Source organism: Neopsephotus bourkii, unplaced genomic scaffold (assembly GCF_033783945.1).
Source record: "Neopsephotus bourkii isolate Nb327-2 ecotype Australia unplaced genomic scaffold, CSIRO-AGI_Nbou_v1 NB_804, whole genome shotgun sequence".
Classification (NCBI taxonomy): Eukaryota; Metazoa; Chordata; class Aves; order Psittaciformes; family Psittacidae; genus Neopsephotus; species Neopsephotus bourkii.
This window is the reverse complement of record NW_026901300.1, coordinates 1,406,387-1,416,943: the sequence shown is the minus strand read 5'-3', so window position 1 is coordinate 1,416,943 and position 10,557 is coordinate 1,406,387. Positions and strand designations below refer to the sequence as shown.

At 51.1% G+C, this 10,557-nt stretch overlaps 1 protein-coding gene across 3 annotated transcripts; it reads left to right on the top strand.

The window, feature by feature from the left end:
• Window positions 1-289: 289 nt before the first annotated feature.
• Window positions 290-10,218, top strand: LAT2 (linker for activation of T cells family member 2). Of its 3 annotated transcripts, XM_061355485.1 has the most exons (10): window positions 291-523; window positions 1,225-1,264; window positions 2,750-2,793; window positions 3,654-3,708; window positions 4,369-4,412; window positions 4,944-4,982; window positions 5,396-5,426; window positions 5,552-5,607; window positions 7,993-8,903; window positions 9,751-10,218. In XM_061355485.1, exons 1-9 carry the CDS (start codon window positions 436-438, stop codon window positions 8,175-8,177), a joined length of 582 nt encoding a protein of 193 aa, XP_061211469.1. In that variant the 5' UTR covers window positions 291-435; the 3' UTR covers window positions 8,178-8,903; window positions 9,751-10,218. The 3 variants fall into 3 exon arrangements, with proteins under 3 accessions (XP_061211470.1, XP_061211471.1, XP_061211469.1); XM_061355486.1 differs by lacking the exon at window positions 4,944-4,982 and having other exon boundaries at window positions 290-523; XM_061355487.1 differs by lacking the exons at window positions 4,944-4,982; window positions 7,993-8,903; window positions 9,751-10,218 and having other exon boundaries at window positions 290-523; window positions 5,552-6,236.
• Window positions 10,219-10,557: the final 339 nt, after the last annotated feature.

The following is a 10,557-nucleotide window of genomic DNA, read 5'->3' as shown; positions in this document are numbered from 1 at the left end:
GAGGCACTTGAGAATACTCAAAGGTGCCCTTTTTGCCCTCTCTTCCAGATACTAACAGATGGTATCTTCTGACAATGTCTGATGATGGCAAAGTGTGTTATGGGAGTGGGAAGGAGCAGATCCGAGTGTGGTTTTCCTCTTTGTGCTAGTGTCCTGAGGCAATCTTCATGAGTCTCTTTTCTTTCTCTGCAGTGAAATGGGGGTTTAGCTCCAGGTCTTAGTGGAGCACTGGAGCACAGGCCCTGGACCAGAGCAGTGGGAAAGGGCATTGCTCTGCCGCCCTGTAACGCAACCCTAAAGCCTGTCCTGCACCCTCAGCAAGCACCAGGCCCTTTGGGGCTGTGAAGGCAAAGGGCATGTGTTTGGGGGGTGGAAGCATGCCAGTGTTCACAGGCTACCCTTGCTGCTCTGTTTCAGGCTGGATGAGGCCAGGCCATGGTGCAGATGGAGCTGCTGTGGGCAGCCGCCACGCTGATGCTGCTGGGGGCTGCCATCAGCATCTGTGCCAAGTGCCAGCGCTCAGGTAAGACCCTGACCATGTGCTTTGGGTGCTGCCTGTGGACCTGTGCACCCCTTTGGTCTTTTATCCCCTCCGGGGGGGGGAGGGGGGTTTGGTTCTGCTCAGCCCTGTGCCAGCTCAAGGAGCTTTGCCCTTGCAGGGATGCTCTAAGGTTTCTGAAGGGTCTCTGCTGGTGGCCACAGAGCAACTGGGGTAAGGATCCCCCGATTCACAGCATCCCTTCCCTGGGGTGGATGCAACACCCTGGGCTGCAGACCCCCCTCCCTGGTCACTGTGGTGGGTGGCTTTGGGAAAACCCACCCAGGAGGAGCATCTCCGGATGCAGAGGCTCTGAGGCACATGGGCAGGAGGAGGGGAAGCACGGGAGGAGAGTCTGGGAGATGAATTCAGATAGACACTAAGTACAAAGAGAATGGGTGAGCACCCACCTTAGTGGGGGTTTGAGCCCACCTCTGAGCACAGTGTGGGCTTTACTGGGGCAGAGAGGCTGCAGTTCAGGGACAGGAATGGGTCACTTGCTCTGGTGTCTGAGATAATACAAGCACAGTTTAAAAGCATCAGTCAAAACCACATCATGACTGCAGCTTCTGCTGTCCTTGCATGCTCCTGGGTGAGGAAGGTTTGTGAATGTGTTTTATTGGTCTTTCTGATCTTTAACTCCCAGTTGATTGCTTTCTAAGGGCTTTTTTCTCCTTGTCTTCCAGCTACGCAGCGAGAGAAGCAGCTGAATGACCAGAGGAGCCAGTAAGTTGCTTTTCCCAATCCTTTGTTTTTTCTCCCCAGACAGCTCACTCAGGGTGAGACCTGGCCAGAGCCAGACCCACTCCATGGGTCACAACTGGGATAAAATAACCCCAGAATGGGGAATGCAGGGCAGCGTGTCCCAGCCTGGGGGCTGCAGAAAGGAATAACCCAAACTGACACTGCAGCTCTGACCATGATTCCTGCGAGTCATTCAGGAGCTGGGAGAAGCTCTGTGAGAACTGGAAGGGCAAGTCCTTATCCTGCCCTGTTGTGCCCCGAGATAAGGTAGAGAGGTTGGTAACTTCATAAACAAGGCCCTTGGCTGGTGCTGGTGGGACCCTGAGCCACAGCAACCACTGACCTGCAGCACGGGCAGCGAAGGAAATGCATTGTACACACCGCACCCCAGCAACAGACAAACCACAGCTTGGTGATAAAAGGAAAGAGTGAAAAAGCTGGCTTGTAACCTCTGATATAGAAGTAAACACGGTGCAGAGGGGCTCTGCAAGGCCTGTGTGGGGTCAGGGTGTTTGTTTTGGCTCTGCTTGCTGAGGATGGGTGAAAGCTCTGATGTGGTCCACTGCAGACCAATGTTAAAGCCAGCGCAGGCTCCGTTCCCCATGGGCTTGTGTTGAATTGTCCTGACTCCTTGGATCTGATACCTGGTTGAGGTGGTTTGGTTTCAGGCTCGTGGTGGTGCCTGCTCCTGTTAGAGAGCTGGTTTGGGGTAGTTCAGGCTTTCTGCAAGCAGAGTAGGTTAACCCTATGTTTGCAGTGAGGTCCTTGGACACCTCATCTACCATGGCCAGCTCAGTGCTATGAACGCCAGCTTGGGACAGAGGGTGACCCAGGGGAAAGGGGAGGAAGGGGACGCTTTCAGGTCCCAAAATCGGAGTTAATAGGTACCCATATGCACCTGCAGTGGAAGAGCTGTTGAATCCTCTTGTGCTCTAAAGAGCAGCTCTTGTGTTAACTAAAACGTGGATACTGGGCATCTGTGTTATTATTGTTGATCTTGTATGTTATTGCTTTCAAGTTCATGTTAAGGGATGTTGGGAGGGGTGGGGACGGTGGCAGAGGTGAATCAGTGGGGTTTGAAGCCATTTCATGGGTGAACACCCAAGTTTTTTGTGGGTGAAAATACTCTTCTGGCCTTAACCCATTCATTAAGTGTAAGAACAGGAATTATCCTAAGTGATGTTTTCCTCATCCCAAGTCTTTCTCTGAGCTGACGTTGGCTGCTCTTCCAGTGGCCCATAAGCACATCTTGACTTTAAAGGGACAAATTGGAGCCTGGGACACTGTTTCCAGCTCCTAACAGGCCCTGAATGATGTGCTGAGTGATGCTCCCTCTGTGTTTCATCCAGTCCACTGTGGAGGCTGTGTTCTCCTCCCTCCACTCACCAAACAGGGAGGTCTCTTGCATTTGCTTCCCTCGGCATAGACCCCAAAATTCAGCTGAGTTTATACCTCTGTTTTTTCCAGGCTCAGAAGCCGGCAGAGTTTTGAGGTGATCCGATCCCATTCCAGTGAGTATGATCATTGCAGGGGCTCCTACATTGCAGGGGGCAGGTCCTCCATGAACAGAATGGGGAGGAAGTAAAAATAGAGTCACCTTGAAGACAGACGATGAAATGCCATAGGACTGAGATTGTAAAAGCCACCTTAGATGCTCCTAGGTGTGTGAATTCTGAGCTCTAGGAGGAGAATCTCCCTTTGCATTGAAAATAGATCGCTGAAGCAGTGTCATCAAAGCGCAGTCTCTTATTAACTGGGGCTCTTCAAACGGCTCTGCTCACCCTGTGCAAACAACAGCGTGAGGGAACCCAAACTGATAGTGAGTCATTAACCATCGCCCCCTTCCTGCTTCCTGCAGCAAGCTGGGTTAGACACTGACCTTTTGATTGTGATCCCAATGCGAGCTGCTGGTGGGTCTGTGTTAAATGTCACCATCTGCAGGGCCCCATTCCTGGGACCTGGCTGGGTCCGAGCTCCATAACCCCCTGCAAGTCTGCTTCAGCCCAGCCATACCACAGCATCACAACGTACTGATGCATCCTGCAGTGTGAAGGGAGGGGTGTTGAGCAGGGGAAAGGCTCCAAATCAAACAGGTTTGGGGGAGAGCAGGCAATAAGGCAGCAGTTGGGGTTGGAGCTTCCTCTGGTGTGTGTTTGCCAGCTCAGCCCTCTGCACAGACACCAGCTTTCCCTCCATTTGTTTCCTTTTTGGCCATTTATGAACTTGAAAAGAACGCTTTGGAAGCTGTTTTGGGGTGTGTTAGAAGAATGCTGGCCAGCACCATGGGATCCGCTGTAGTGGATGCTCTGTGCTCTTTGAAACACCGGCTGCTACACGGACCATTAACACCCTGTTTTGTTCCTGGTGCTAGCTATGACCCGAAGGCTGGAACAAGTTAAGGAACCTGAGAACTTATCAATAGTGAGGTAGGTAACAAACCCCAAACAAACACAATCCCGCTGCAGAGCCAAGGTTGGATAAGTTCAGCCAGATATGCAAATGTTTTGGATTTGGGATTGGGTTCTGGACCATATAAATGTGACTTAGGCTATGATGGTGTAAGAATCATAGAACAGTTTGGGTTGGAAGGGACCTTCAAAGCTCATCCAGTCCACCCCCCCCCCCCCGCCATGTGCATTGCCATCTTCAGCTAGACCAGATTGCTTAATTTATTGATGGTCAATAGTGGGTTTAGGCTTTTTCTGGATTTTCTGCAGTTTGGCTGCATTCTACTGGCAACTATTTAACCTGAACCCAAGGAAATGAGCTCTGGCTGGACACAACAGGCACATCATGGAAAAGAAGTGGCCATCCTTTGCTTATAAGCAGTTTGGCACAAGAAATCCCCTTCTCCCTGTCACCAACCCCCTCCTGAACTCCATGGCTGCAACAACCCCGCAGCAGTATTCAAGCACATCTTGGGATTTGACTCCAAACTCTTCATCTCATATTGCTCGATGTGTATCCTGTTATAACCTTGCAGGCAGGTTTCACACATGGTCTTTCTGGCTTAGTCACTGCTGTGGTTTGTAACCCTGTTGCTGTTTGCACAACCTGGAATTTTAGCTCCTTTTTCCCTCTGTCAGGAAAACCACCAAGGAGCTCGGTGCCACCCATCACGCTGGATACGGTGAGCATCCCCCTGGGACGGGCGCTGGTGCGATGCTCTCCCCATCGACAGGGGAGCACCTACCACAGAATTCCTAAATGGGGATGTTGCGAATCCTGGCTCTTTTGTGTAGGTGCCGGCTGGGAGCTCCCACTGGGAAGATGGAGCCTCTGCAAGGCTGGTTACTCACGGCCAGACCCAGGCAGGGCAGTGGGGTGTTATCCTGGGAACAAGATAGGCGATGATAAAGCTCACTCTTGTTAGTAGCACCTACTCATGGTGCTGCACAGTGATGCTTAACAGGACCTAGCCTGGGTCTGAGTTGAAAATCCAGTGCTGAGCAGTCCTGGTTAGAGCCACAGGGCCAGGTTATTCCAAGTATCACCCCTGGCTGTCCCAGTATCTGGGGCATCCAGTCCTGCAGCCGTGTCCCCTGGCCCCAGAGAGCCGTGTGGGGACAAAGCTGCTGATGCCAGCATGCTCAGTGGCTCCATCATTGAACTGTTCCCATTGGTCAGCCTGAGTGTAAGGCATCCCTCTGCTTTTCCCCAGGGAGCAGGGCCGAGTCCAGGTATCGGGATTTCTGGACAGGTAAATGCTACAGCCCAGGGGTCTGGGGAGGGAAGGTGATGGGAAGTTACAGGAATGGGAACTAATGGGCACATGCAGGCAGCCAGTGCTGCAGCTGGGCTTGGTTAGTGTAGTGATTGCATGTAAGACACGCTGACTCTAAGAGGATTACTGGTGCATGGGGCTGTGCTCTCCTTTCCCAAACTAGGGAGAATATTCCTGATCTCCCTGCCAGCTGGCAGGATCTGTCCATGAGCCCTGGTTTTCTCGGGGCTGCCTCCCCCTGCTCCAGCCTCCTGGCTCTGCGTGTGGATGGTTCTGGGGGCTGTGCCGGGGACATCTGCTTTAGCTGTGCCTGGGGCATTTGCTTTGGGATGCTGGTTTGGGTCCGTGCAGTGGTATCCATGCTGACGGCAAACCCTTTGTGCTTGCAGAAGACTGCCTGCAAGGTGATGATGCCTATGTGTAAGTAGCCGGGTGCTGCCCACCAGCATGATGGAGCAGAGCCGTACTGGTCCCAGTGCAGCCCTATCTCTCTTCTAGCTCAGGCTGTGGGCAAGAGGAGCTAACTCTGGCTGCTCTTCCTGCAGGGAGCCCATATCTCTGGATTACTACAACAGTGCCACGCTCTTCACACCACCCAATGGTAAGGCCTCCATGTGAGTGAGATGGGTTTCTTCTCAGGCCACAAGCCTAGCTGTGGTGCCTCAGGGAGCTCACAAGATTCTTCTTGTCCAGGTCTGTGTACTATTGCCATATGGCTTGAAGCAAGCATGAATCCAGGAATCGTGTTCACTGAGGGGTGTAGTGGAGCTGTGGTGCTTGAAGGATGCCCAAGCCCCGACCAGTCTCTCTCTCGGCTGTATCAGGACAGCCCAAGTTTATTCTTGGTTCTAACTGCACAAAACACTGTTCTTAGTCTGTTTCAGCACCAAATTATCCATCACTGCAAGACCATTCAGGGCAGTGAGGCCGTTTCCCTCTTCTTAGCCCAGTCTGGTTTGTGTGAGCAGAGGCTGCAGCCCCACATGGGCCTGGCTGAAAGCGTGGGAATGGGCACATCCTCATCCCAAAGCTTTTTGCCAAAGGAACACCTTCAGACATTTTGTGTGATTGGTTTATGGAGCCGGTGAGTGGAAGTGGGATGAAACACACTGCTCCATACAAGTGCATTTTTGCAAGGCCAATACTGCATCTCTGCAATGTTCCCACCTCCCTGGGTACCCAGCACTTCTCTGGACTGACTCGAACACTGATCTATTTTTATCTAAAGTGAATTTCAAAGCGGGAATCCTATTTTTATATAAAGAGGCTTGGGGGGAGGGCATAAAAAAAAATGAGATTAACAAAAAAATAGGAAAAATACCTTGCTTACCAAAAAATTTACCTTATTTAAAAAAAAAGAGGCTGCAGGGGAGAAATAGAAACTGCCCTGTTATTAACATGAATGGGTTTGTATCCCTTATTAGTTGTAATGCTTTTCGAGTGGCTGAGGGCTGCCTAGAGCCAATGCACGTGTGAAGCTGCTGCAGAGCTGGGCTGAGTGGCTCCTTTGGCTAATGCCCTCCGCTCCTGCCCAGCATGGTTTTAGACAGCAGAGCCCTCACCCCTCAGGGACTGCCTGTCCTGGCTGAGCTCGGTGCTGCTCCCCACCAGTGAGGCTTTGGAGAAGCACTGAGGGTCCCAGGGTGGGCTGCAGTGGTGCTTATGGGGTCTGTAAAGTTTCCCAGCTTAGGGGCCGTGTCCAAACCAAGGGCTGTGTGTCAGTGGTGGTGCTGGCACCAGTGGGTGCGGGTTTGGAGGTTAGCAATATATGGTTCAGCTGCTCATGGGCCCATCCAGGACTTAAATAACCAGCAACAGAATAAAGGCGTCAGGAGTTTTAAATTATTCCAAGCTGATTTTGGTTCCAGATGCTGTTAGATTTGATGTGTTTGGAATGGGGCTCAGTTTTCTTCCTAGAAACTAAGAAGCCCAGAAAGCCAACTGTATCCTGGGCTGCATCAAAAGGAGCGTGACCAGCAGGTCAAAGGAGGTGATCCTGCGCCTTTATTCTGCTCTCGTGGGACCTCACTTGGAGCATTGTGTGCAGTTCTGGTGTCCTCAACATAAAAAGGACATGGATCTGTTGGAACAAGTCCAGAGGAGGCCACGAGGATGATCAGGGACTGGAGCACCTCCCATATGAAGATCAGCTCAGAAAGTTGGGGCTGTTCAGCCTGGAGAAGAGAAGGCTGCTTGGAGACCTCATAGCAGCTTCCAGTATCTGAAGGGGGCCTATAGGGGTGCTGGGGAGGGACTCTTCATTAGGGACTGTAGTGACAGGACAAGGGGTAACGGGTTCAAACTTAAACAGGGGAAGTTTAGATTGGATATAAGGAGGAAATTCTTTCCTGTTAGGGTGGTGAGGCACTGGAATGGGTTGCCCAGGGAGGTTGTGAATGCTCCATCCCTGCAGTGTTCAAGGTCAGGTTGGACAAGGCCTTGGGCGATATAGTTTAGAGCGAGGTGTCCCTGCCCATGGCAGGGGAGTTGGAACTTGATCTTAAGGTCCTTTCCAACCCTAACTATTCTATGATTCTATGAACCAAGAAGCCCAAGACGACTTCACAGTTGCAAACTTAATGCTCCCCAGGAAGGAAAAACCCCTTCTGACTGCCAGCCTGCGCTGGGAACCTGGGGATTCACTCTTCATCTTCCCCTGTTCACCTCAGGGCTGCTGTAGGGCTGGTAATTCTGCTTATTTGGTTTATTCCTGTCCATAGGGAAAGTCCTCGTGCCTCAGGACCAGCTTCCACTGCTTGCCCTTGGGTGGCTCCATGCTGTTGGTGATGGTGTTCCCATGGTGCTTCAATGACACATACGCTGGGGATGCCCCATCCCTGGGTCAGCACAGGCTGTCACAAAGACTGATGGGTTTTACCTAATGTGTGTTTCTCTGTGGGAAACAGCCCTCTCCTGCAGGTGCTGAGGGATCTTCACCTACTCTTCCTTCTGTCCTTTGTCCCTTCCCCTTTCTTATCTCCACCAGAAAAAGAGGAGGATTCCCATTCCTACCAAAACATCATCATTGGAGCGTCTCAGGGCTCTGACCTGGGTAAGTGCTGCTGTTGTGGTTCACGTGTGTCACACACACCTGGGAGTGCAGAGAGGGAGGGTGACCTGCTCAGCTCAGGAAACCCTCCTCATTCACAGGCTCAGCTCTTCCTGTTGTAGCCAGGGTGCCAGGGCTGCTGCAGGCACAGAGCAGACCTGAAGTGTTTCTGCTTCCTGCAGGAAGATGCATGTGATAATACTTAGGGGATGAGAGCTCATCTCCAACTGATCCCTTTGACTTGGATGTTTCTGCAGCAGTCTGGGGGCTGCATTGCTCCTCGAGGTTTTGAGTGTTGTTACAGCCAAGACTGATCACAGTTCTAGCCCCCAGCTCACCATGGGGTTCGTCACCATGTCCAGCCCAAGAAGCCTGCAGTCAGTGAGCTGCTGGAGGGTGGCATTGGACCACAATGTCAGCTTAAGGGCTTCCAGCTTCTGCCCTGGGATGTTGCAATCAGAATAGGAAGTCAATTTGGTTTCTGTCAGAGATTTAACACAACGCTCTCTGCAGTGCTAAAGCCTGCCCTGCTCCCACCAGAGGAATTAGGGGAAGCAGGAGCAGCAGGGACCAGCCTGATCCCATCTGTGCGTGCCGATACCCAGGCACGTGGTCGAGGCTGGAAAAGCAATGAGGCAGCATCAGCAGATGTAGGGCAGGACAGCAGCCGCCTGGCTGGAAACTCAGCCACGTGCATGGGGCGGTAGGAGGGGGGTGTCACAAAGGCCCATTTTTAGTCCCTTTGCTGTTCAGCATCATCCTGTCCAAACTCTTCTTGGTCACAGATGATGCTGCAGACTATGAGAACAGCTCGGCAATATACACATGGCAACTCCATCAGGCAGAAGGTATGTTCCCAGCAATTGTCTGCTAAGCAGGAATGGGGCTCATGGGCTCTTGAGCAGTACAGACCATGCTCACAGCAATGCAGCCATTGCCCCCGTCTTATTTGCCCCCCCCCCAGTCATCTGTGTTTAACACATAAGGCAATGTGCAAATGGCTACATGCACTCGTACTTGAATACTGCTGTGGGGCGGTGTGGTGTTTCTAGTACTCAAAAGGCTACTCTGTAGGTGGCTGTGCCTAAACCCTGCCCTGTGGGATGCTACAGGAGGATGTTGCTCTTCATGTCTTATACCCTCTTAGGTTTTGAAGTTGCCCTAGTGCAAGCTCAGCCTTGTAATCCCCTTTGACAGAGAAATGTGCAGCATGCACATCCCAACACTCTGAACAACACTGGTCAGCCCAGCACTGTCCTGCAGTAGTCAGGGGTTCACATTTCTTAAGCTAACCTTTAAACAGCAGTTTAACATGTGGCTTCCTATGAAGCTTATTGATAGGCTGTCCTGGGAGATAGTGGTGAACATATACATGCATATACAAGAGCTTTCTGTCTCTGGACTGGAAGCTGTGTAAGTAAAGTGATTTTTGTTATCCTGTTTGCACACTCTCTAAACTAAATCTAGCCATCTCTTTTGGCTCTGAAAAGCTGTCCATGCTCACTGCTTGCTGTGACCATTTTGAATCCCCTTCAAGGAGACCTTGATGCTGATCTGAGGTTTCTTAGCCCAGGCACAAAGCCACATTGTCACCAAAGGCTAAACACTGGCAGGGCACAGAGCATGTCTCTGGTGTGAATGTGTTTTTTAGATCAACCCACTCACTGATCAGTGCTTCCCATCCCTCACTTGCAGTTCTGCAGACAGAAAGCCTGGATGATGAGCCAGACTACGTCAACACAGCTCCTGCATCAGGCCCTGCCCCGCTGTCAAAGCAGAGGTAAAGGAGAGCCAGTGGTTGATGTATTTATTTGGGGGTGGGAGGATTTGGTTTATGCCAAAGAGAGCTTGGTGGGAGCTTTGCCCCTTGCTGGCAGGGAAGATTAGCCATGAAACAGTGATAAAAGTGCTCTAATGGTAACTTTTATAAGCAGTTCTGCATCTATTCCTCTTCCACAGAGAGATTGTGAGGAGGGGGGATTACATTTCTGTGTTAGCCATAGTGTGGCCCTGCTTTTTGCCCTAGAAACAAAATGTAACGGGCAGCAGAGTTAAGAAGTTGAAAGCTGGGATTAAAAGTCAATGGACTCACTATTTTTCCCTCCCCTCTCATTTCAAGTACTCTGTGTAAAGCCTGAAGAAGTCCTTAGCTGAGATGTAGAAGCACACGGGGTGATTTCCATCCCCCAGAAGAATCTCTTCACCAAATTGTGCCCAAGATGATGCAGAAGGTGCCACTAAAAAGAAGCAATGCTCTGCCTGAAATCCCATGGAAGTCCAACTGCAAACCTGCGACTGGAGAAAGTACTCAATGGCCACAGGCCATTTCCCATCTCATTTCCCTGCATGTCTACTGGACTGCTACTCTGTGCAATGTTTTCTCCTGTCAAGCATGAAATGAATGTTTAAATTGCCGAGCAGTAACACAGCCAGCTACTTAATTTGTCAGGGTGACTCATGCACGATGGTATTAAGACATAGGGATTATGTTCTGTTTTAGTT